We start from the raw sequence: 26651 nt of genomic DNA, 5'->3' as shown, positions 1-26651 counted from the left end.
TTTCTGCTACACAATCAGTAGCAATCCAGTAGATCAGAATCCCTCTGAATCCCACCTGAAAATCACCCGATGTCACCTCATGAAAGGCTTCATTTTTCAGCTTATAAACAATTAATTCCAGTTGATCTCACCACACAGAAGTTTTGAGGTATCCATCATTTTTACCAGCACATGCAATTTTCTCCTCCAGTAGAAGCCATGACTCCACTGCACTCTGTCTCTATAACTGTTCATCTTTACTGTGTTGACCTTTGAGGGAAGGAGTCCAAATAGTAATACAGAAGTATAAAGGTCTGCATAAAAAAATGGAAGCATCTGCAAACAGTTATGAGACAGGTGCTGAATAATAAACTGTTTGGCTTCTGGCAGCCGGTTCTTTCTTGTGAAACTTTCTGGCATCCAGGCATTTACACTAAAATAAAAAACTGTAATATTTGAATTATTTGAGGACTGGAAATGGAAATGCTTGCAGAAATATGTGCAACCTAAGAGCAACATCAACTAAACATTTGAACCTAGGTGCAACTGTTGTCATGCTACAGTGCAAACTTAATAAATAGATAAGAGACACCACCTGCTATGGGAAATGGGCTATATAGGAAGCCTATACAAGATATTGAAATCCACTTCCCTCTTCAAAACCAAAGCCCAAGAAGCCACAGGGCTGTGAGTAATGGTGAGGAACAGATATCTGTGCAGTTATCTGTTGCCAACTGTGTTGCATTGTCAGCTGAATGTCCTGGGGCAGATTTCTTAACACATACAGAGATATACATGCTCACACATACATTGAATAAAGATTACAGATTTGGTTTTCAATTAAATATTGTCCTCACCGACTAAGTGTAAAGACATATATGAGTGTGTACAGGTTTTTCAGTCATATAAAAAGTCTTTTTTACAAAAACTTTTAGTGTTCTTTTGATGTTTATTTTTGTCTGCATCAAGAAGTCATAAGAAATTGTATCGTGGCCGAATAACGGAACCTCGACTTTAGTATTTTACTCTGTTGAGAGGTGTTGTGCCTTATTATTATCACTGCGCAATATTCACAGCAATCTACATTTCAGAAAAGCAGCACTACCATTTTATTGTAACCATTATTCTAACAGTGCCTCAAATGTATGAGATCGTTACTTCCTTTCATTTTGTTGCAGCGGATGCTTCGGGGCTTTAACGTGAATGATGTTTAACTGTGACCTCTCAGTGAAGGGCATGAGGTGTGAGCAGTTCAAACAAGAATTGAACGGAGAGCAGAAATCGTCCAATATATCCCTTTATTCATGTGGTGACTCCTCACATGGTTTTTTTTGTTTGTTTTTTAGAAAGATATCCTGACAAATACGGACAGTCGTGCCTATGGAAGGATGCACACTGCATGCATGCCTGCAAAATCACTGTCACGTACTGTATGCCATCAACTGTGCTCTTCACTTGTGCATGTAAATTTATTGATAATCAGTAGGTGTCTGCGCCAGTTCTGTCATTACAATAAAATGCAACTGACAAAGGCAATAAACCCAAAGTGTGGAATAAGCAATATGCTAATCTGGTTACTGAGCACACCTGATACACGAAACCAAGTGATCGAAACTCATTTGTTACTTCTAAGGAATAATCAGACGGTAATGGCGTTTATCTGTTCAGGTTAAGCCTCAGTTAGTCTGTGTGTTTGAACAGAAACCGGCTTCTCGTGCAGCCTTTTAAGGTGCTTTTAAATGTTTTTTCCTCAACCGCCATCAAATTCATGTTTGAATTGTTTCCGTTCAGCTGCATGAGCACCTTTAGACGCCTGCAGAGAAAAGTTTGGTAGGGCAGCGTCCATCCAAGCAGAAATTATAACAGGGGACAGGAGATCAATACATTCAGGGAGAGATAAGGCTGAAGAATACCACAAAAAAGAAGGTTTCTTTGCATTTTCAAAGTGTTGCACTCCTCAAAAATTAAATTCGACACATTGATTACCTGATGTGAGTTTAAACTCGCGAGAAGAAATAAATTCAAACGCCTGAATCTTAAGCTTATCTGAACAGGCACAAATGAGCAGCACCTGTCTTGTGAGTTTTATTTCATGTCCACATGAGTTCCCCTTTCACCGAGATGCCAGAACTGTCCAAAACGAACAAAAACGAAATAAAAACCCGGCACATCAGCGACTTCCACGGTGCTCTGAGAGGAATGTGACACCTCTCTTCATCAATTTTTGTGCCTAATTCTACTATTTTTATTACTCTCTTTCAAAATGCACTTATTTTTGGTCATGCAGCCAACGTTGAGATCTATAACGCCATTTTTAAACATCAAACTGTGCTGTTGTCATCCTAGACTTTTGCATTTGGAAAACTCTCTGTCTGAACTTTTCAGCAAGCAGGAAATCAATAAAGGACATTACTTTGAAAAACATTAACATTATGGCCTCCTACATGCATCATTGCAGTTTTCTCAAGCAGAAAATGGGCTTTCAAACCTCTGAGCAAGGTTCAGATAATTCCCTTTAGATTTCCCGGTTTTAGCGACGCTGTATATTTCAGCCACAGCTATTCCCCTGTAGACAGAGAGCGGGAGAGAGAGAGAAAGAGAGAGAGATAGAGGAGGGAAAAAACTTCATGGCCACAATATTTCTCTGTCAAATTGCAGGGGGAAGACAGTGCAGGAAGGCAGGGTCAGTGATGGAGCACTCTGCCCCGAGAGGCAGAGACTGACTCGCAGTCATAAAGGGAGTGATGCTCGGTGAAATGGCAGGAATCTCATTTGGCTGCTCCATTTTCACAAGCGTCATTATCGTACACCTCGATGTCCTGGAGACTGGAGGCGTCCGTATCGTCCCCTCCGCTGCTCCCACTGTTCCTAAAGGCGATGCTTCCTATAAAGGGGTACACGCTTCCCGTTAACAGTTCCCTGATGTTGTAATGAGGGAGTTCTGGGTCTTGTCTTTCGGGCTTGGTGATGCACTGTCCCTCCATGGCTTTGTTTCTTTGATAGTACTTTGAAAACTTGTTAAAGATGATGGTGATGGGAAGAGCCACCACTAGCAGGCCACAGATGATACACACGGTGGCCACAATCTTCCCCGCCACCGTCACGGGGCAGGTGTCCCCGTAGCCGACTGTGGTCATGGTGATTGTGGCCCACCACCAACCTGAAGGTATTGTCCCCAAATCGGTGTCCTCTTCCTTCTCTGCGAAGTAGATGAGAGCAGAAAAGATGGAGATTCCCACTGAGAGGAAGAGAAGGAGCAGGCCCACCTCCTGGTAGCTGTGGCGGACGGTGGCCCCCAGCGCTCGCAGTCCGATGGAGTGGCGAGCCAGTTTGAGGATTCTGAGAATCCGCATGAGGCGCAGAACCTGCACCACTTTCCCCACGTTTTCTATGTCCTCGTTCTCCTCTACGCTATCCTCGTCGGCGGTCTCCAGAGCTAAAGTGGCATAAAACGGCAAAATCGAAGCGGCGTCGATTATGTTCAAGGGGTTTCCGAGAAACTTCCGTCGGGAGGGCGCGACAATTAACCTGATTATGAACTCTGCGGAGAAGCAGACGATGCAAACCGCCTCCAGTCTAGTGAGCACGGGGTCCTCGATGGGCCTGTCACTGTCATCCACACGCTGAAACTCTGGCATGCTGTGAACACACATGGCAACGATGGAGGTCAACACCACGCTGAGGGAAGCCACAGCAATGATCTTCGAGGCTCTCGAGTGACCCGGATCCTCCAGTCTGAGCCACATGTAGCTGCGAATTTCTGCACACCAGGCCCCTTTGAACTTGGCGAGGTCTTTATCGAGAGCAGAGAGCTCCTCAAACGAGGAGTCGAAGCTCGGCTCCTGCTGGTCTTCGCTCCTGATGTCCCAGTCTCTGTCCTCGATGTACTCCTTCCTCTCGTGGTACCAGTTGCTGCAGCAGGGGCTGAGGTGGAGCTCCTTGATACCCCAGTACTCAATCTCTTGACAGAAAGAAAAAACGCACAACTCCTCCATCATGTGGATTTGTCCCGTGTGGTAAAAGTTAAGCACGCACAGGAAAACCCGAGGATTCCTGTCAAAGTAGTACTCCTTCTCAGCCGGGCTGTAGTCGTCACACAGCTCCAGGATTGCCGCCTCGCTCTGGCAGCACAGCAGACGAGCCAAACGCGTGTGAGGAAAGCGGAGCACCATATCAGGATCCAGTTCATGCCGTACCCCTCCCACATTGAGGTGGACCTGGTCCTCCTCATCCCCTCGCCGGTGGAGGATTTGCCCATACCCCATGATCCTGAAAAGACATTTACAGTGAAGTCAGTTCATTCTAGCAGACTTTTTGTGTCTTTTTTTTATGACAACTAAAATGCCCACAAGGATTCCCCAGTGAAGACTAACTGTAACGTTTAAATGGATGGTTTCTATCAAGACACATTTGACTGCACTGTTTGTAGAATACATTAGTCTTCGGAAGGAGGGAGGGGGATCAATACAGCACACACAGGAAATGGCTTATACTGAGAGAGCAGAGAGGCATGAGGTGCTGTCACATGTACAGGATTACCACTAGAAAAATATCATTTTACAAACTGATTTCCAGCCCTCGTCTACATTTTTGTGTAGATATTTTTAAACAGTTGAATTCTAGACACTTAAGCGAAGCTGAGTTTTTCAAATTAAAGTTTTTTGTTTTTTTAAATTGGTTAATAAGGACCTGATAAGTCTGTTAATTATAGGGTCTTAATGCAAAGGTAGAAAAACATACCTGTATTCGGAGCGTTTCTTTCCATGAAAAAGAACTTTTATCCTGCCGTTTTGCTTTTCATCTTCTCCTGAAATGCCGCACAGAGCAGGTCAGCGAGGGAGTGAGGCGCCGCTGCTCCCCGGACGGGACAAGAAGAGCTGGAGGCGGGACAGAAGCACGGAGGCAGTTTGTTCCCTTTTCTAGGGAACAGGGAGGGGCGAGGGAGGAGAGGAGAGGGCAGCGAGAGACTGGGAACACCTCTTGAGAAATTTATAACGTATGTAACCTAGTCGCTTTATTTTAAAAGAGCCTCCAAAATTATTATGTTTCTGTCCTGGGCTATCACTTACTCACTCTTTAAATGTCACTTCAGATGTGCTCAATGTCCCTTACAAACCCCACTTGTTCTGTATTTGAGTGAAACAGCTGCAGTTGAACCAACGCGGAGACAGCGCACTGGCTGCAGAGAGCGAAGTAACTAATAAATGACATTTGAATCCACTTTGAGAAAGCGCTGCCGGGAGGCGAACTGCCAAACCAGACTCTAAAACGCTACTCATCAAACAGCTGCTGTTCAACGTTTATAAATCAGGTTTTATAACTTACCAAACTCCGTGTTTTTTATCCCCTCAAAGAAAGAAACCTCAGCATCTCCCACAACTTCTGTGTGCGATACGGAAGACCAAAACGGCCAAGGTTAAGAAGCACAAAAAATTTGACACAATAAATGCATATGCTATAAAAAAAAAAAAAATTAAAATAAATTAATGCAGGCATTAAAAAAAACTGATATAATTTATTTTGTTTGCTTTTATTGCTGGATTGTATAAGTATTTACTTAAGGTATTTTTTTTTAAATTTAATTAATAATGTTTTAGTGGAGGAAAATAAATAATAAAATAAAATGAACTAAACAATAAATAGGGGGATTGATGAAAACCTAAATAATACAGAAATATGAAATTACTTCATGCTTTCTAAATTAACTATAATAATATTTTATGGTGCATTTGATGATAATTTGTCTGAAGTATCTTTGTTTGTTTTAATTTTTGATTTTTAGCAGTGAAATCATAACCATAAAATCAATTTCTTCACTTCCTAAAAGCACAGGGGATTTCCTGAGTGCTTCCTGCTCTTTAGGACTTAAAAACTCAATTTGCCATTTTAATATCCATGCTTTCTGAATAAATTTGTTTACAACAGTTCAGGGCTACAGAAGTTTATAGTTATTCTGCTCTTCTGTGGCGCAACCATCATGAACTCACAACCTGCACAAGGACAATCTTCTGACCTCAGTGGCACCTCTCAAGACCCCAACTTCATTTAGACTTTTTCTAATTGGTTTTAGAAAAAGTCAAAATGAATTTGTGACATTTTTGAATTTGCACCACTCATTTCAACTTCGGCAGGTTATTGGAAGATTGTATGAAAAATCTCACACCTTCATTTTTATTTTACTTTATTCACATAGACTTGCTCCCTCAACTGAAGAACGTAAAACCAGCAATTATTAGCAATAGTACAAAACACTGCTGCCTTTTTAAAATTCATTTCTGCTTTGGTTTTGTACTATAACTTTTAATTTTTAAATGCTGTTCAGAGTTTGGATGAATTCTCAGTATATAAGAAAACAAAACAAACACACATGCTTCATTTTATTAATTATTTACTTTACAACAGTTCATTTGGTTGGACAAGCATATTTGAATTTAATTCCAGTACAAGTGCCGTCAGCATTTTTGCAGCTCTGGTTAAAACTCACTTCCACCCAATCAACCTCATCAGGCTCCAACGAGATCCACCTGTGTGTGGCTGCAACCTCCCTCATCTTACCCAAAGAGGTGCCTTTAGGTCCCCTACAAACTTCTTTAAAAACGGCAAAAACAGAGACGCTAAGATTACCACTTCCCCACCTCTTGTGCCATGGGTCACTCATTAGGATTGGGGTTTGTAGCTTTATTTTTCTAAGAACCTTTTTAGTCAAACTTTCAGATTTTTGTCTTTAACTGACTAAGTTTTTTTCAGGTGGTTCATTCTTTTGGTAGTTGTTATGAACACACAGGCTCAAAAGAGGCCCCCTTTAAGTAAGTTTTATTTATTTTTCCTAAAAATGTCACTTAATCAAACTACTGCCTACTTACTCACGTCAATGTTTATTTCCAGATATCACCGCTCAGTGTCTGGGGAATGTGATGCGTGTGGATGTTGGTCCACTTGGAGGAAATCTTATGAAAATTACTGCCGTCATGAGTAAGCTTTTTTAAAAAAAAAAAAAAAAAAAAAAAAAAAAAAATTCTTTGGCTTCTTGCCTCTTAAAGCTTAATTTTTCCCACTTTTTTTATTTTTTTTTATTTTTTTTTATTTTATGTGTTCCTTATCCTCTCCTCAGATAACACTGCAATTCCTCTTACGCCAAGTTTAGCCTCGCAGTGTGGCATCAGTGTGAAGATTGATCTGCTGGGAAACGCCTTGATTTATGCCTCTCTTCAAAACTGTTTTGCTCACAATGTGGTAACGTAACAAAGATAAAGACAGAATTATTAGAGGTTGTTTGTTTGTTTGGTTTTTTTTGTTTTCTTTTTTTCAAAGCACCCAATGTGTCCTATGCTTCTAGTATTAACTTTTTCTTTTTTTAAAAAATATTTATTTTTTTGTAGGACGATAAAGAATTCACCACTGCTTTGCATGTTCGACTGCATGGAAACCAGTTGTTTGAAGACAAGGTGTACCAGGTGGTTAAAACTTGCCGCTACACTCCCTGGGCCTTCAGGGAAATCGTCTGTGACCACAGCTATATGGAGGCAAGTGACTGCAGCAAAACCTTCTGTGGTCATGTTCCCATCTATATGACAGTGGTGCTATAGCCCATAAGAGCATCAAGGCTAAAACAGTTCCTAGAGAGGTGAGAGATGGTTTATCATTGACTCGAAGGGTCTTGTTTCTAGGTGTCCGTGAAGAGGGCAGCTGCAGATGATTATGGCCTTCCTGCATATTCAGAGCAACAGGGCAGTCCAGAGTTTGCTTCTACTCGACAAGCCGCAAAGGTTGGAGGAGCTCGTTTGGCCTCTAGTCTATTCTCAGACCCCATCTCTGCATGTAAAGTCACGATTTGGTGTTTGCCTTACAGAAACGCCCCATAGACGCAGGATACATAATCACAACAGTTGTGTTCTTCACACCTGAGGAGAGGATCATGAAGGCGACTGAGGCCCACCAAAGGGGGTACGGGGTAGGAAACACTCCCACCAGGGTGATTCTCCGGAGTTCAAAGTCTGCACTGGCAACGTACACCCAGACTGTGAGTAAACTGCAGATCGCATGCTTTTCACACATGCCTGACATAACCTGGCATCTTGTTCTACAGACAGACTCTGGTTAAAGTACTTGTAGCCCATTAGATGGCTCACACTTGCAGTCAGTAACCAATTGGATTTAGATTCATTATATGATCAGACTACCTTTTTAAACTTGTTACGGTCTGACATTTGACAAGATAAAGTACATATGGCCCATTAGCCTACATTTCCATGTTCTAACGAACTGCTCTTTTGCACACATGCTTTATCTTCAATGTATTAAATGTTATCTCACCCTGCAGGTAGCAGGGGTGCCCATGAAGGTGTTCAAAACCTCGACTATCTTTGAGAAGCAGTGGCTGACTGCTCGAGTTGATGCTGTAGCTGCTTGTCCAGTGCTGGACGGTAATTAAACTCTAACCATGTGGAAGCTGCAGGGAGCCTGTGTCATCTTGTGTTTAAAACCTGAAGGCTTTAGCAGTTAAATCTGCAAACTTGTTTTTTCTAGTCTTCATTATTCCTAGGGTGGTGATGCATTTGGACGTTTAGAAATATTAACTTGCTGTCTGTCCCAGGTTTAATATGAAGACTTGTATGCATGTGTGGTTTAGAAATGCTAAGCTGTTAGCAAAGTTGTCTGCCAGCAGACCTTGTAGCCTCTAAATCCTCTATAGTAGTGTCTGTTTTGGCCTCATATTATGCCTTATGTGCAGGTCATAGTGTTTCCTTCACGCCCACCATGATCACTTGGCGCCTGCCCCAACGCATTGACCCCTTAATGTCCTCTGGGCGGGTTCAGCTCTTGGAGGTGTACTTAGGAATCAACGGTCAGACGCTTGATCCTACTCAGATGCCGGCTAAGCTGTCTACCGACGACTCGTACATCATTGTTCAGCTTCCTGTTGGGGCCGACGGTGGATACTTTAAGGTGAAAGGCAGTTGTTTTTATAAGAAATCAAGATTTGCATCAAGTATATACTGATAAATGGCTTCCTTGGCCTTTTAAGATGGCAAAGTAGTAAAAGCCACTTCTCACTGTGAAATGAGGGCCCATTTCCAAAGCTGAGCCTCCAAAAGAGTTGCTCTACAAGCATTAAAGCAGGAATCTTATAAAGAATTATTACAGCTTTTGTTCTGCTTTTAAATATGTTCCATTAGGAGTAGTTATAATGACAAATTCTTGGTTTTAAAATGATAAACAGAGCCATATCCAGGGAAATCGGTATCTCCTCTCCTATACAATCGAACCCATGCTGGAGTTGCTCTGGACTGAAGATGGAGAAGACACAAGATACAAAGTCTTGTTTCCCATCACGACGCCTTTGTTGTCACTGAATCTTCAAGTTTTTGACGGCGAGTCTCTCCATTCCACTTATCATATATTATGATTATTTGTGTAAAGTGCAAGCTCACTGAATTCCTCTTCTCTCGTCCCTACAGAGACTGTTCCGAAACAGCAAGTGTTTAAGCTAGTGCTTGGGCATTTTGCTCCTGACGTGGCGCTGATGAACATCACCTTCCCCTCTGAGGTTTTGACTATAGCACAGTGCCATGCCAGAGGCTTTAACATCAGAGAGCATGTGTCCCCTAACAGCAGCTTGAAAGTCTTTACACTTGAAGTGCCCTTCACAGACCCTGCCGTGCTACAATCGGTAAGATGTAATTTCAGCTTGGGGGGCAGAATATTAATGCATATTTAATTTGACTGCTAATCTTTCCATTTCCCTACAGAGAGGAATGGGATTTATAGTCTACTCTCTTCACCTGACCTTTGGTTTGCTGGTGCTGAATGAGTTTGCTCCATTTTCTCACACGGTTTACCTGGAAGCCACACTGGAAGAAAAGGGTCTGTATGGCTGTTTATATACAAATGTAAACACACAAGCCTGAAATGTTTGTCATGACCTTGCACCAGCTGCAGGCCAGGGTTCTTGATGCCTTTTTTAATCTACCTGCAGTTCCTCCTTCCGTCTCTGGAAGCTGTGATTACCAGAACTTTTATGTCCTTGTGGAACATGGAACCTCAGACTTCAACTTTCATACCATGGTGGGAAAGCGACTGCTGACACCAGGTTTGGCTCAGCAGTATGGCTACATGGAGAATGGAACTCACTTCAATCTTGTTGTGCCGTTTGCAGCCCCTGATGTTGAGTTTGAGGTATTTTGTGCTTTGCTGTAGATGAGAATCTTCTGTTTAATGTCCTGCTTGCTCTAACTTGAACAATGTTTCAGGCTATTACACCAACTTCCATTAGGACCAGAATTGACGTGATCCTGAAGGATCCAGAATCTAACGTGCCCATCAGTGACTTCTCGATGGCTTGCAATTTCTTCTCACTGCTTACTGGTTGGTTTGGGTTTCTTGTTGTTTAAATTTCATTGGAGAGTTCGAGTCGAGTTTTTAAACTTTTCTTTTCAGAGTGTTTCCCTAATGGTACCATAACCACTCTGGCTGTGAAACTGGAGTCTGTTCCCAGCCTGAACCCCAGTGAGCTCACGCTGCTCGACCCCACCTGCGGTCCAGTCTACAGTGATGACCGCTATGCTTACTTTGTCTTCACTGCTAACTCCTGTGGGACTACCAGAAAGGTACTGTCACTGCACAACTTCATGACTAATACAGACTATTAATGGTGAGGCTGATCTGATGTATTGTCTTTAACTTTGTTCCCTTAGTTTTTGCCCAATGCGATGCTCTACGAAAATGACATCTCTGTGCCACATGACCTCGAAACAAAAAGTACATCAGACTCTGAGGAAGCAGAATTTGCGTGAGTGGCTGATCGTTATTAGGAAAATTAGGAGACTAAAGTTTTTAAAAGTAACTTGAATCTCTGGATTAAATGGACTCCTTCAGCTTTGCGTTATCCCTTATTCAATCTTTGATCCTGAGACAAAGATGAGTGTCTGTAGGAATTTTTCTCTCTGGTCTTTGCACTTCTGACTGCATTCAAATCTCATGGCTTGTCTTCTAGGCTAAAGGTTTCATGTTACTACGACCTCAACACAACCCACGCTGTGTCCTTCCACACCAGACCTCGCAGGAGTGAACCATATGCTGAAAATGCAAAAGGCCAGCTGCAAGTGGCAATGAGACTTTCTTTGGGTATGAAGTTGGCATAATTTCATTTTTCCACAACACAAATACAACTCCAGCACTGGAGAGATTTAAGATTCTTCTCCCTTAAACTGGAAGTCATCCTCAAATCATTAAGCAATTTTAAATTAATCTTTAACTGCCTTTACTAACTAAACCTTACTGCTTTATCTCTAGAAGATCTAATAGTTTTTGAAAACATTTTAAAATTTCTGGCAACTAGATGGTTCAGACTTTAAAGGTTGCTGTCATCAGCATGTGGCTAATTTTTCCTGCTTAATGTTGACAATCAGCTTCAATGGTTTTTACTCCAGGAGCTCCTATAATCTAAAATGCCTTGTCTATTGCGTGTAAGGAGTTGGTATTAGTTTTCATCATTCTACTTTGAATTTATCCCTAGGCGCAGCTCTCATTAAAGTAGCTAAGCCTTAACTAATCTTAGTTTTTATTCTAACATCCCAGAAAATTTGGATATTGAGCTTTATGCAAGAAGCAAATCAGGAATTTGTTCTGGGAGCTGGCAGCTCCCAAGTAAGTAGGTCCGTGCATGGCCATAATTGGCGGGTGTATATGCAGCATTTGTGAGAGGAAAAACCTCAATGTCCTGAGCTGATTATATTGTTCAAAGCCTCCTGTCATTATGTCATTTCATGCTGTCTCTCTGCACTTAGACGACTCCTTCAGAGAGTTTTACAGACTCGAGGACTCTCCCATCATGAAACATCTCCAGCAGCCGCTGTATTTTGAGGTGGAGCTCATGAGTGCAATAAATCCTCAAGTATCACTGGAGCTGGAGAACTGCTGGGCGACATTGGATGAGGACAAGATGTCCCAACCCAGATGGGATCTGATCATAAACGGGTAACGCTCAGGCTGGTGTTTGCGTATTAGCATAAGCTCTTCCTTCATACTGATGCAAGGATGGGGTAGGGGGACAAAATTTAACTTTTTAATGTATCTTTGAAATTGTCCAGCTGTCCACACACAGACCCACACCATGTGGTCTTCCATCCAGTGTGGACTGATGCTAGGGTTCAGTATCCCTCTCACTTAAAGCGCTTTGAGGTCCAGATGTTTGCCTTTACTGAAAATGAAGAGGATCTAAGTCCTCAGGTAACTCAGCCTGTTAAAAAAATATATATATAAAAAAAATCCATGGTTCAGAAAACTGCACATGCAAATCTGTACTCATAAAAACACTTGCATCTTCTAGGTCTTTGTCCACTGTGACGTTGTGATCTGTGATACCAGAAATCCATTAGGTGGCATTTGTAATGGGCAATGTTCAGACCCAGAGTACAGAAGAGGTATAGTATGAGGTCTTTTATAATGGAACCTTTTGTTTCAAGGGTTTGACCCAGAAAAAGAAGAGAACATGGTGTGCCATAGTACTTCTGTCTCAGACTAATTTTCTTCTCAGCCTGCTGAAATTGGTTACTGTTAACTTTCCTCATTCTCTTCTCTCCACAGGTAAAAGACATATCTCAGAGGAACAAAGTTCAAAATCATTTGTGACATTTGGACCAGTAATTATGAGTTGATACAATAAAGATTTTTTTTAAATTCACCTTTATTGTCTGTTCTTTCCTATGCTTTGCTACATGTGGAAATTTGATTTTCCACCTGTAATTCTGAGTATGTAGTCAGTTGTGTTGCCTCACCTATCAAATTATGTGAGAAGTCATAATTCAATGTACCTCTTTGGGTTAAGGACTCTTGCAGAGGTGAGTGTGCATTCACAAGAGGAATACTAGTGACCATGTGTCTTAAAAGACAAATGAAAGGTTTATGATATGGAGAGACGTGTGGTTTTGAGATGGTGGCACTCACGAAAACTCCAGTCAAAGCTGGAGAAATGAAGGTGCCAATATTTTCATTGGGGGGTGCCAGATGAGACATGATTGGAGGACAGCTTAGCTTGGAGACAAATTGCTCTGTCAGGCAGGAGGAAGACCAGAATGTTAGTGTATGACAGAGGATGCAAATGAAAGATCTAACGTGGTGCCTAAAGTAGCCAAAAGACTGATTAGAATCTTAATAATTTAAAGTTGCTTTTGTACTTTAGAAAGCCCAATAAATATTTGTAGTTGTCTTCGAAATGCATCAGTATAAAGTGACTCATTTTACAGCCCACAGGAACAATTTCCACACACATATTTTCAGAGGCATTAACTAGGATTTCTGTAGTGTGGTGGGTGCATTTTTCCACTTCAAAATATTTCTTCATAAATACTCTGGAATTTATTTATTTTTTTAAATGACATTCAGCAGCTCCTGAATGGTAAATGAAGCTAATTAAATCAAACGGAGTACTCTGCTTTCTTGAGCAGTCGACCAGTGCATCTTTCCATAGTAGTGTAGTTCCAATGAGGCCACTTTCGCCATCCTCTGCACATCTTTCTGATCTTGTGCTATCAGGAGGCTCTCAATGGTGGAACAACAGGATTGGAGTTAATTCAGTGTTATTGATACAGTGCCAAATCACAACAGTAGCCTTAAGGTGCTGTATATTGTAAGGTAAAGACCTACAACAATACAGAGAAAACCCAACAGTCAAACAATCCCCTTTTAACTGGAAGAAACCCCTGGCAGAACCAGCCTTAGGGGAGTGGCAGCCATCTGTCGTTACCAGGGGGGTCAGAGGGGAGGGAGACGGGATGAAAGACGCACTGTGGAAGAGGGCCAGAGATTAATAACTAATGATTAAATGCAAAGTGTCGTATAGATGTTGTATAGATCTTCAACACTTCACTGTCCCAGTCCTGCATCCCGCCGTGCCTAAAGTCAGCCACAATTGTCCCACTGCCAAAGCGTACTAACATTAGCAGCCTGAACTACCGACCAGTTGCTCTAACACCTGTTATAATGAAGTGCTTCGAGAAACTGGTCCGACGTCACATCATGTCCTGCTTGCCACCCAACCTCGACCCGCTCCAGTTCGCATACAGAGCTAACACATCAACTGAAGATGCCATTGCTACAACGCTCCACACCACCATCTCTCACCTGGAAGTGCAGGGCCGTTACGCCAGGCTGCGCTTTGTTGACTTTAGCTCTGCTTTCAATACAATACTCTCGGACAGACTAATAGTTAAACTGCTGGAAATTGGACTTCCTTCTACCACCTGCCGCTGGATCAGAGACTTCCTCTCAGACCGTGTACAGAGAGTTAGAGTGGGGCATCATCTTTCCTCAGCCCTCAGCCTTAACACCGGCTCTCCACAAGGCTGTGTACTGAGTCCCCTACTGTACACTCTGTACACACATGACTGTGTTAGTTCCCACCCAGACAACACAGTCATCAAGTTTGCAGATGATACCACTGTGGTGGGGCTCATCTCAGGGGGAGATGAGACTGCATACAGAGCTGAAGTTCAGAGGCTGTCAGATTGGTGTGTCGATAACAACCTAGACCTCAATACCAACAAGACAAAAGAACTGGTAGTTGACTTCAGAAGGAGGAAGTCTGAGCTGCAGCCTGTCAGCATCAACGGGGAGTGCATGGAAAGGGTCTCCAGTTTCAAGTTTCTGGGTGTGCACATAGACACAGACCTCCAATGGAGCTCTAACACCTCTGCGGTTTTAAAGAAAGCCCAACAGCGTCTCCACTTTCTGAGAATCCTCAGAAAAATGGACCTGAAGAAGGAGCTGCTGACCGTCTTCTACCACTGCTCCATTGAAAGTGTACTGACATATTGCATCGGTGTGTGGTTCTCCAGCTGCACCACAGCTCACAGAAAGGCACTCCAGAGGGTCATCAATATGGCCCAAAAAATCATTGGACATCCTCTTCCCTCCCTGAAGGACCTGTACAGCACTCGCTGTCTCAAGAGGGCACGCAGCATTCTACGGGACGGTACACACCCAGGACACCGGGTGTTTAAGCTGCTGCCGTCTGGCAGGAGGTTCAGGTTGCTGAGGTCCCAAACAAATAGACTCAAGGACAGCTTTTACAACAGGGCAATAGCCCTGATCAATGTAAATAGCTGACCTGACTGGCTACCTACCTGGACTTTTTAGGGGGAGGTAACAATGTTTAAAACGATAACAATAATATTTATATTTATAACAAGGTGCAATAATAATTAATGTGCAATAATAACAGTGTGCAATACACATACACTTCTTCTTCTTTTTTATTACTAAGTTATTATACTGTGTTGTGTTGTTTGTGTTGCGTTGTGATGTGTCGTATCGTGTCGTGTTGTGTTACATGTAGTGCCGACAAAGGACAGTTTTCCAATTTCATTGTACTATTGTACTATGTATGACTGTGCAATGACAATAAAGAGTTATCTTATCTTATCTTAAACACACAGAGCGAAGAACAAATACTCAGAGCATCATGGGATGCCCCCAGAAGCCCAGGTCATTAGCAGTGTAACTAATGGAGGATTCGGGGTCACCTGAACCCATCCTAACTATATGCTTTAAAAGAAAGTTTTAAACCCAATCTTAAAAGTAGAGAGAGCATTCCACAGAAGAGAAAAGCTGGAAAGCTGAAGGATCAATTAATAAGAGCTAATATGAGAGAAATATGCTCTCACAGAAGCATTTGGAATCAACCAAAGGCTTTTCTGTTAGTTTTTAGCCTTGTAATATCAATTACAGTAGTCCCGCCTACTGTCATAAATGTTTCTAATTTTAGAGATATTGCACAAATGCAAGAAAGCAGTCCTACATATTTGTTTGATATGCATGTTGAAGGACATATCTGGTTAAAGAAGATGCTTTCCGTCAGCACTCATTCATTATTATTTGTATTTGTATTCTATTTTTATCTTATTGTATATTTATTTTATTTTATTCTACTGTATATAGTATTTTATTTTATTCTATTCTGTACAGTTGTGTACTGTATTTATTCTTATTGTATTCTAATTTTTGCCTCATAACTTTTGCACTGTCCACTTCCTGCTGTGACAAAACAAATTTCCCACGTGTGGGACTAATAAAGGTTATCTTATCTCCATCTGCTCAAGCCACTTCTGTGCGGGGGCGTCTGAGCCGGTGTTGCTGTAAATGTCGTCTCCTTCTTCCCTGGAAGCACAAGATGGATGCTGACTCCACTTTCTGGCAGTCAGAGCAAGCAAAGTACTTTAGTTTGTCCATAAAAGTTTTGTCAAAGCAATTTATGGCTTTCCCTGTAGCCAGTGATTGTCCTTATTCCACATGCATTTTGAGTTGTGCTCTATACACTTACATTTCAATTAGAAGTTTATGGGTGAGGGTGTGATTTTATGGCGCATCTATACAAGACTACATAAATTAAAGGACTATGACAACATTGATCTGTGGCAACCATAAGCTGCCTTTTGTGAAAACTGGATTATAAAAATGAAACCAATTTGATTTGCGGTGCAATTTTAACCCTTGACGAGTTGATTCTCAAATTAGTGAATATCAAGAGCAATTTTATTTCATTAAGATCTGATTAAAGACTTTTTACCCCTCCAAGCCACTTAAACTATAGGATTAAACAGAATTATCAAACCACAAAATTGTAGCTTAATTGCCATCATAATTTACAGGTGATTAGTTTAAAGTATAGAAGTTTGCACAGACAAATTAAAAGCTATGAAGGTGCACAAATGCATTGTCACTAAAATATGATTATGATGAGAAGCAATTCTGTTAGATGAACTTGCTCAACTACAGAAGTTCTGTAATATGCCATAGTAGCACAATTGAATACTTTGTTCTGCATTAACCACAGTCTGTACCATTTTCACAGTCACTAAGAATACATATAGCTTAAGATTTATTTTTATTGAAATATCAATTTGAAAGTAGGATGGGTCCAGAGGAGAGCTGCCATTGGTGGGTTGACTCTGTACTTCTTTGCTCTGCAAATGGGAAAGAAAAAAGTCACCAACTGCACTTCAAACTTCAAGTTTGTCCCAGTCTTACTTACACCATTAACACTTACCCCTTTTAGCACCTTTGAGTCCTTGAAATTTAGTGCCCTTTGTGCCTGTGGGATGCACACACTGGCCTCTGCAGATGCCATCTGGTGGGCCATTTGTATTACAAATCACTGCATCACAGTGCACATAGATCTGTGGGGAGACTGGAAGGTTAAGCACACATTGATACAGTATTGCATTAGACAGTCCTATGACTAGATTGCCCGAATCACCTGATCTCTCAGAACTTCGTTGTTATTGGTGAAGGTGAACATCCTCATAGAGAAGCGTTTGACGTGGGATGGCATGGCAATATTATCCTTAACTGGATTGAAGACTGTCACATGGGTGTCATCGCGATTCTCACAACTAGAGAGAAGAATATATAATTTAAATGTACTATGAAGACTCATTTTCCAAGTGAATTAACCACCCACTCTAGACTATGGCAAAGTTAGCTGGACTACATAGTTGAAGTAGTGGAGATTTTCCACTTTGGCATTTACTTATGCCATCACCTGTTCACAATGATGTCCCATTGGGGTACAGATGTCCTGTCTTCTTGAAGAGTAGCCCAGCAGTTTTCCACGATGAGCTCCAACTGGGGGTCTGTTGACTGCATCAGCACCACCTCAAAAAACAGGGGGTCTTTCAGGTATTTCTTCAGTGGATAATCTTCAGCTTTGTAAAAGTGCTGATAAGCAGCATCTGGAAGAGAAGCTCAATTAGAACTCTAAGGCAGTGTATACACCTAAAGAGAACAGATGTCAAATTCTCCACCTTGTAGCAAACTGACTGTCAGACTTACCCTGGGCTTGCCTCATTTGCACCATTAGCAGCCCTGTCCCAATTTCTGCTCTAGGATCATCGCTCCTTGGTTTGTGACTGAATGCAACAGTTTGTGTTTTGTTGACCATGTAGTAGCAGTAGATGGTTTGCCTAAACAGGATGGGGGGGAAAAAAAACCCACCACATTTTAAACTTTGAATCAGCAGTTCATCAGGATAACTCACTGGTCAGGTCTACCTACCTGTACCCAGGTTCAGCAGGTGAGGTTTTTGCTGTCACCTTATGATACAGGCTGATCTCATTTTGATAAACCATGTAGTTGTCAAAGAACTTAAAACAAAAAACACAAGTTGATTAACACATTTCCCAAAAGGCACTTTCAACTGATAAAGGTCTGTAAACGTACTGTTCTACTTGTTCCACATGAATCTGCAGAGAAAGAAAAGTGGGCAAAGCGATCGTTGCTGAAAACTGGTCTACAAGACCGGTCCTTCAATGTTAGCTGACTTGGGACGAGACTGGGCACAGATTCCAGCTTCACAGCCACTGCTGTTATTGTTCCATTAGGATAGCATTCTGAAGAAAGTAGACATTATTATGATTGTGTTTGTTATTTTAATGAGTAGTTTAAGTGACCAAATCTTACTAGTTGTCATCAAGGGAAAGCTGCAGGCCAGGGAGAGGTCACCAAGCACCCACTGATTGTTTGGTTCCCAGAGCACGATGTCAAGTCTGGCTTGGATGGAAACTGAGGAAACCAGCTGCAAGAAAATGTTCAGAGCACATTTAATTCGGATCCTAAGGAGACTGGCATTTACAGGGCTTTTCCGGTCTGTGCTTGGAAGGTTTTCAAAGAGTCATGTTATATACACCTCAAAGTTTGAGTCTTGGGCATTGTAGGGCACTCTGAGGATCAAGTGTGTGCGGTTTTCCTGCAGCTTGTAGGCTTTAGCCAGGTCGGGGGTTAGCTGTCGCATTCCAACCGCGGTCTCAAAATTACGGTCTTGACTGCCATATTTCACCCTGACGTAAAAGTGCTTCTGATCACAGGTGCCAGTAAGTGCAGGCAGCACTGCAAGGGAAAGAAAAGTCAATCTGGAGTTCAAAGCTCAATGTGCAATTCTAGAAAAGAGTCTCACCAACATCCTGCAGAGACGCCTGCAGTGTCACCTCATGAGCAAAGGAAGTTCCATCAGGCAGGATGATCAGCCCAACGGTCAAAGGGAGAGAGTAGGTTGTAACCAAGGGTTCGGGATTCTTAAGGGGGGAGAAAAAAAAAAGTTATGTTGGCAGTTGGAATACAATCTTTAGTGCAATTTCCAATAGTTGGCCACATACGGTCTTCAGGACAACATCGGCATTGAAGGACACTTGTAAAGAGAAGCCCTTTGTGCCATTGGTGTAGATGTGCTCCTGGACAATCAGGCCTCTGGCATTGCTCTCCTCCACAGTGAGAACACCAGTAACAAAGGTGATGTTCTTCAGCTCCACATCATGAAAGAAGCCCCCCAACATGACGCTAAACACACCGTCCTCTGGAACCGTATCTGAGGAACAAGCCACACGTTTAGGCTTTTTCTGCAGGCTCGACTTTCAGTTCTTTACTTTTAAGTGGGACTTACAATCTTCCACTTGGGGAGGTCTGGGCATCAGAGGCGTTGTAATGGGGAACAAAACCTTGTATTTTATATCATCTTGGGTCCCATCCGCCCTCCAGAGTACCTCGAGCATTGGCTCCACAGTGTAGGTGACATAGTACTGGTATTCTGGGGCATGACTCTGCAATTATTTATAGCATTTTAATAAAACGCACATACAAACACACAAGTCGCATGTTGAGGTAGATTTCCAGACCTTGTAGTAACCATCGGGTGAGCCCACTGGGACCTCGGCAACAATGTGAAAGTCTGTGGTGGATAGTGTGTACCCTCTCGCAGCCATCTGAGACCTATCCAGCCTCTGCCCATTGATGCCCATGTGCATCTCTACAATTCTGAATGTGCCGTCCATTAGAGGGGTCATGCGGCGAGGAATGTACCAAGAGATCACACTCTCAGTGAAGAGTACGCCCCCTAGAAGAGAGGAAGCAACTTCTTGACAATTCTACACTTTAATGCTTACTGTGAAGAAGGTTTGATGCTCACCTGTGGGACAAGCTGCTGCCAAGTTCACGATACCCAGACCACTTTCTGCCTTGTTGTAGACGCTCACCTTGAAGACTTCCATGGGGATTCCAGCCACCTTAAGGAAAAATAAAAAAAAAATATATATATGGACTTTACTGTCAGTTTTAATTACCAGAAATAATTATCCATTATGAAGTAATCCTTACATCCTCTGAGAAGGTCTCTGGTGTATTGTAAGGGCTTCGCATAATCAGTCTGTTAGAGGTAGTCATTGCACTGTAGCCAGCTTGTTCAGCCTCCCTTGGCACCATTACCACTGGTTCAGGGGTGAAAAATGTCATCTTCCAGATACCATGTGATGCACCAGAGTCCTGCAGCAAAATGGAACATTTTGAGCCTTCATTGGATTGCATTTAGTAATTTTCTTAACTCTATAATCTAGGCACCTCAAGCAGATATGAGTCAACATTTTGATCCTGAGCCGGCCGCTTAGTTTGTGGATTAGCTTTCATCAAGTAGTTTGACACCTAGAAGACAAGACAAAGCTAATTGAAGAGTTTGAAGGGCATAAGTATTAAAGTAAACCTGGCAGTGTTACGTAACCCACTTCCATGTAGTTCCTGTCACAGAGAATCTCTTTAGGGGCCCAGCGAGTGTAGCTGCACGTTTGATTCACTTCATGAGTTACCACATCTGATGGCCTCTGGCTGTACATTTGGAGTTTCAAGCCAATTTTAAATGTTGCATCATCCTATAAGAGAAGTGTAAGCAGTTAGTTCCCCCTGAAAGTCTGTTCCTGATACACTATTACCTGTACTCATTTGCAAAATTGCAAAACTTGCAGACCTAAACTTTTAAGGTTTCTATTAAATGGAAGGTTGGAGTAAAATCTAGGTGATATTTAAATTTGTAATGTTTGGAAAGAAAAAAAGTTCCACCTAAGCTCAACATACCTTGTTGTCCACAAAGCAGCCCATCAGAGACATGTAGATTCTTGTGTTACCCCAGGGGTCAGACTCCATGCTGTACCCACACTGAGCAGCCAAGGTGGGTGTCAACAAGACACACTGGGTGCCATCTGGAGATGACATGCAAACATGAGGGATCTCTTCTCAAAGCAATGACACAGCCTGTTCCCAATTAGCCCTTTAACTCACTGATGGCTTCCACTACAAGCTGGTTCCCCACTGCTAAAGCCTCATCCATTGACAGCCTCATTAGATTTCCTAAACAGTCTGCCTTTAAACCACTGCCTGTGAAAGAAGACGATGGTCAGGTAGTGTAGCCTCAATTTGATCTGGAGCAGTTTAACGAGTTAGTCTTACTTGACTGTGAAGCGAGCTTCGTATTTGGCCATGCTTGACCTAAAACAATTACTGCAGCCATCAAGTTCCATAATAAACTTGAAGGGGGAGAAAAAAAATGCACATTTTAGAAAAATTAGAGTAACTGTCAGAAAACTAAACAAGACTTAACTTAAACTTACATGTTTTTAAGCCGCCACATGTCGCAGTGTCAATGTAACCATGCAAAAACAAAAATTTACTGAAACCAACCACAACCAGAGCTTGGCATTGAAAACCCCAAGCAAGACCTACCACCAACAAACCAGCTCTGACGCAAAAGAGCTGACTGCTTCATTCAGGCGTCAGCAGCTGTTTTATACAGCAGGTAATCACCTCTGCACAGGTGAAACGCATCAGTGATGCTTCCTGCCTCACTCGCTGTGGGGAGGCTCCACTTGTGATGCCTTTGCTTCTCGTAGGACATCACAAAATCTGTATTTGTGTGAATAAGCAAGCGCGAGACAGACATGTGTCATTAAAAAATTTATTGTCATTGATTTGTGATTCTATTTACATTTGTCTATATTATATTTATATTGTCTTCTGTGTATGTTTGTTGTTTCTATATTTGCTGACTTCCTTCCTTTAAAACCACATCACCTTGTATTAAAACTTAAGCTGTGTCTGAGCTTCAATTTAGGACACAAAGTGTGCTTTATGCAGCTGAGACATTCCTCATTATTATTTTATGTCAGCTTCTGATTAGGGTTCATTTAAAGTCACAAAGCCTCTCCTACAACCTTCAACAGGGGGCTTCAACATTTATCAAGCTTTCACCTGATGGGTCGATAAGTCTGCAGTGTCCAGTCTCAGTCTTATACGGCCCTTTATAAAGGGATATCAATTTTTCACTAACTGAGAGGAGCTTGAGTCGGTGTGAAAAAGGAATATTAATGCTCTTCTTAAAAAAAAATCCATCATCTGTGACCCCTGATCCAGTGGGACGTCTGCTTCATCAGATCAATTATCCTCTGATTTTCAGCTCTGTCTTTCTTTGTGCAAATGATTTTATATTTAAAAACAAAAAAATGACAAGCGAATAAAAACAGTTGGACAATTAGTGATATTAAGTGCACTGGTGTACATTTTGTTATCAGCAGGATTAGAGGTTACACGTGACATGTAGGTTCAGAAGCTGTCAGTATCCCCTGTTTATCTTGTGCTCCTGGTCCAGAAGTGTCTGTTGAAGGCTCACTTTGGCATCTTCAAAATCCGGGTTGAGCTTTAATGCCTGCTGGAAATCACTCTTGGCATCGTCAAAAAAGCCTGTAAGATAATAAAAATTGTAAATACATATTAAATATAAGGGTATCTTTTATAATAAACTTCTAGGCTGGATTTTAAAGAGTCAGCAGTAAAAGCACAAGGGTTGTGGCAACTTGCCACAACCCTTTGCAAGTGCAAATACACAGCTCCATCTAGTGTCATAGAAAAGAAAGCACCAAACAGTTACAGGATAACAGTTGACGATTTCAGAAGCCTTTACTGTTTCTACTGTCTTGCATTTATTCTTATATACAATGTCTTTTGCCTTTGCTGTCTTTGTCCTTTCTTGTAATCATCTTTAGTTTTCAGTGGAGGTGCAGCCATCCACAGATCATCACATCTCTTTTTAAGCCACATTTTGTGACAATATGTTAAAATTTGTGTATACGTGTAAGTGTTCTGGCTGCCAGATTCTGAAAGAGTTTATGTTGTCCTACTAATGATTTGGATAATCCTACAAATAGAGCGTTATAGTAGTCTAACCTACTCGATATGAATGCACGGACCCATTTCTAAGAGTCAGTTTGAGATGATATTTTTCTAACTATTGATATATATTTAAACGTAGAAAGCACATTATGCTAATTAGCGATCGAAACTGAGATCAAAATGATAACATGGCTCCTGTCTTTTTCAAAGTGTTTCAGAGAAAAGGGTGATAAATAGGTAGGTACAGCTGTGTATCATATGCATAAAAGTGATAGGATATATAATGATCCTTCATGATAGTACCAAGCAGGAGCATGTCAGAATAATGGACCAAGAACGGAGGAACCTCCGAGCTTTTATTTTTGCAGATCTAAATGTACTACCTGAAACATAAAACTCTCTGTGAGTCTTTGATAACAGCTGTTTCTGTGCTATGATTGGATCTAAAAACCTGACTTGTACTTGTATCATAAATACTGTCTAGCCAAAATAGTTTAAAACACCTTTTCAACGCAATTGGAAGGAGTAATGTCATTCTTCTAATAGACGTAGTGTCATCTGTGTTTCAGATGATGATTATGAGGAAACACAGGCAAGTCTGCTATAATGGAGATGTTCAACCTATATGTTGACCTCACACATATAAATACACAGTGTGTGCTTATATTTCTTTATATGGTATACAATGTTAGTGGACTGTTTTCAAATAGGACCTACAGAGGTTAATAAAAACGAAGCAGAGAAAAAGACATTTATTTTGAAGGTAATGGGCGGAAGCTGAGGTGGGGTTTTTTGGCTGTTGATGTGAACTGGCTTGCTGCTGCGAGCTGTCTGTCGCTTAATTGTTGCTTCTTCTTACCTAATCTATAATGAATTAGTCCTCTGTTGTAGAAAGGCACTTCAAACTGGCTGTCAGCTTGTGTCGCAGAGGTGTAGTCATCCACCGCTTCACGAAAGTCCACCCGGAGGTACTTTATCTGCCCGCGGTTGTTATAAGCAGTTGCTAAACTGCTTGCTTCACATTCCCTGTTCAAATATAACACAGTTAAAACCCCCTTTTAAAATCATGGCTACAGTTAAATGTGAACATGAGAGAGAGGAAGGGAACTGAAATTAGCTAGCAGTTAGCGACAACGGGTCACAAAATTTAATGTGTAACAGAATGTGTCGTAACACCACCATGTTATAAACGACAACAGCTAGCCTTTAGCGTCTCCAGAATAAAATGACGATACCTGGACTGTAAGCAGGAAGAAATAAACTTTGTGTACAGCTCTTCTGCCATTTTAAAATTCTCCCTTTTAAACTCAGCGTGGGCGTTTTCGAGTATCTGGGAATTATTCTCCTCCATGTGTGCGAAAGGTTTTCTTGTTTTTCACCTGCGGATGTGACGTTGCACTACAAACTGTCCAATCATAGCGTGGTTCACATGTCGGCGTAGATCAGTGAGGGTTCATGGTACTAAACACGAATAAAGTTTTAAAACCTTTATTAGTAAGAAAAAATAAAATAAAAAATCGTTTTTATTGTTTTGAATACTACGAAGCACCATTCTCTATGCTCTTCCTCTTTCCCTCCTGCCTGGCAGCTCCTTATAAAGCCAACATCCTTCATCTAATCTCTATCTTCTATACATGTCCAAACCATCAACTTTGTCTGTCTTGTGCACTAATCATTGCTTTGGACGGTTGATCCAAGGTATAGAAACTCATTTACTTTCGCTGTCTCTACTCTATCATTCACAAACAGGTCTTCTGCTTGACTTTCATTCCTCTTCTTCTTCCCTACTCTCACTACAGATTTGACATCTACAAACAGCATTGTCCACAGAGACTCCTGCCTGACCTCATCTGTCAGCCTGTCCGTCACCACTTTCTGAAGCTTCTCAGAGCATCTCCCTCATGTAATACCACCCCCACCTTGAACCTGTCTGTCCTACTGCACACCCCACCACAGTCTCGCTGTCCTCATACATGTCCTGTACCACTCTGACATATTTATCTGTCACTCCTGAATTCCTCATCTAGTACCGCAGCTCATCTCTTGGCGCCCCATGACATGCTTTCTTTAGAGCCACAAAGCCACAGTGAAGCACCATCTCTGTATGTCTCCATCACATTCTCAAAGCAAACGTTGCATCCGTAGTGCTCTTTCACATTATGAAACCAGCTCACTGATTGTCACCTGTCCTCTTAACATACCTTTAATAATACTTTGCCATGTCTTCATGGTATGGCTCATGTATCCCTCTGTTGTTACTACAGCTCTACACATCATCCCTGTTCTTGAAAACTGGTCCCAGTACACCTTCCTCATTCCTCAGGCATCCGATCGCTCCCAATAATCGCATTAAACAACCTGTTAAAAATCCACTGGTGTGCCATCAGGACCACCTGCCTGTCCCCTTTCCATCCTCTTCATAGATGCCCTCACCCCCTCCTTACTAACCTTTCTCCATCTGTTCTCCTCTCTCTCCCATTTTCTTCATTTAGTTGTCGTAGAAATGCACCTTTCCTATATTATTTTCTTTGCTCATAATAACTACTAAACTACAGCTTTCTCTGTTTTTCTTGATTTTTCATGTGTACACACATTTGTGGAAGAGAGATTATCTTCTTATTGTTTTACTGTGCCTCTCAGGGGGCAAACTATCTACCTGCACCATCACCTAATAACAAGAAGGTCCTGGGTTTGAATCCACCAGCTGGCTGTGTGGAGTTTCCATGTTCTCTGTGTCTCCATGACTTCTCTACAGGAACTCTGGCTTTCTGTAGGTGTGAGTGGTTGTCTGTCTCTATGTATTAGCTCTGCGATAGATTTGAAACCTGTCCTGGATACACCCCGCCTCTTCCGTGATGTCAGCTGGGATAGACTCGAGCCCTAATGTGAACCTAAATTGGATATGTTGTGGAAAATGGATGGATGTTACAGAAGACAAAACACCATGTGAGTGAAAACCAAACTGTGCTTTCTTTTTCTAACAGCAGGTGTCAGACTCAACTTAGATTTGATTTAAAAAGTAAATGATGCAGTTAGTGCAAATAATATTGATTATATCTATAAAAAGCATCTGAGTAGGAAATCCAACAAGAGGCTTCATATCTTTAAAGACGTTTTTTTTTATATTTTAAAGAAAAAAACTGCTTATTAATCACCCCAAACACCAGTAACAAGACAATGGGAACTCTCACTGCAGTGAACAACAAGAAGGGAATTCTGTAAGGAAGAATGTCCAGGGTGAAGAAGTCAACTGTCCCGCTGAAAACAAATTACACCCTAAGAGCTAAAGGTCATTCAGAGGCTGTGCACTTCCCTTTTACAGCCCATTTATCTCCAGACTGTGTGGACGAGTTGAAACGGATCAAACAGAAACAGTTTGGACCAGAGGAAGGGCATGTAGGCCACTGTCTGTTGACACTACTGAGAAAACGGATATAATATACTAATTTTCACGTCAGTGTGACTGTAAATTATTACATGACAGGAATCCAAGAGGAAGAAGTTGGCTTTGCGGTTATGTGTTAAATTGTCACATTTTATTTAAGATTTAACCGTTTTATTTCGACGGCGATATCATGAAGAAAACATAATGTTCAGAAATCTCAGCACCGCCGAGTCTCATCACCCAAAATGTTGCTGTTTGCTGAGAGAATTAACACAAAACATCCAAGATCACTGTGAACTGACAGAACCAG

At 41.7% G+C, this 26651-nt stretch overlaps 4 protein-coding genes across 4 annotated transcripts; 1 reads left to right on the top strand and 3 right to left on the bottom strand.

Moving 5' to 3' along the window:
- Positions 1-2015: 2015 nt before the first annotated feature.
- Positions 2016-5352, bottom strand: LOC101465242 (delayed-rectifier potassium channel regulatory subunit KCNS3). Its single transcript, XM_004568736.2, has 3 exons — positions 5305-5352; positions 4720-4898; positions 2016-4248 (listed from the first exon to the last, which is right to left on the bottom strand). The coding sequence occupies exon 3, from the start codon at positions 4242-4244 to the stop codon at positions 2748-2750; it is 1497 nt and encodes a 498-aa protein (XP_004568793.1). The 5' UTR covers positions 4245-4248; positions 4720-4898; positions 5305-5352; the 3' UTR covers positions 2016-2747.
- A 1138-nt stretch (positions 5353-6490) lies between these two features.
- LOC101465524 (uncharacterized) lies at positions 6491-12661 on the top strand. Its single transcript, XM_014414599.2, has 21 exons — positions 6491-6647; positions 6727-6785; positions 6865-6951; positions 7091-7212; positions 7359-7502; positions 7647-7745; positions 7829-7999; positions 8300-8402; positions 8711-8925; positions 9200-9350; positions 9438-9649; positions 9729-9843; positions 9956-10155; positions 10230-10344; positions 10417-10586; positions 10674-10768; positions 10973-11103; positions 11766-11955; positions 12069-12207; positions 12308-12401; positions 12565-12661. Exons 1-21 carry the CDS (start codon positions 6625-6627, stop codon positions 12633-12635), a joined length of 2706 nt encoding a protein of 901 aa, XP_014270085.1. The 5' UTR covers positions 6491-6624; the 3' UTR covers positions 12636-12661.
- A 4183-nt stretch (positions 12662-16844) lies between these two features.
- zpax1 (zona pellucida protein AX 1) lies at positions 16845-21560 on the bottom strand. The gene is made up of 21 exons (XM_004568737.6): positions 21402-21560; positions 21241-21317; positions 21073-21168; positions 20869-20993; positions 20523-20666; positions 20362-20442; positions 20122-20286; positions 19934-20030; positions 19644-19861; positions 19412-19568; positions 19128-19336; positions 18929-19046; positions 18662-18861; positions 18436-18550; positions 18196-18365; positions 18031-18119; positions 17809-17939; positions 17519-17708; positions 17234-17369; positions 17024-17153; positions 16845-16940 (listed from the first exon to the last, which is right to left on the bottom strand). The coding sequence occupies exons 1-21, from the start codon at positions 21419-21421 to the stop codon at positions 16873-16875; spliced, it is 2736 nt and encodes a 911-aa protein (XP_004568794.1). The 5' UTR covers positions 21422-21560; the 3' UTR covers positions 16845-16872.
- A 171-nt stretch (positions 21561-21731) lies between these two features.
- On the bottom strand, positions 21732-24344 carry ttc32 (tetratricopeptide repeat domain 32). Its single transcript, XM_004568738.6, has 3 exons — positions 24192-24344; positions 23816-23982; positions 21732-22527 (listed from the first exon to the last, which is right to left on the bottom strand). Exons 1-3 carry the CDS (start codon positions 24305-24307, stop codon positions 22400-22402), a joined length of 411 nt encoding a protein of 136 aa, XP_004568795.1. The 5' UTR covers positions 24308-24344; the 3' UTR covers positions 21732-22399.
- Positions 24345-26651: the final 2307 nt, after the last annotated feature.

This window comes from Maylandia zebra, linkage group LG15 (genome assembly GCF_041146795.1).
Source record: "Maylandia zebra isolate NMK-2024a linkage group LG15, Mzebra_GT3a, whole genome shotgun sequence".
Lineage (NCBI taxonomy): Eukaryota > Metazoa > Chordata > Actinopteri > Cichliformes > Cichlidae > Maylandia > Maylandia zebra.
Note: the sequence above shows the minus strand (reverse complement) of the source record. Positions and strands in the feature narration are given on the sequence as shown.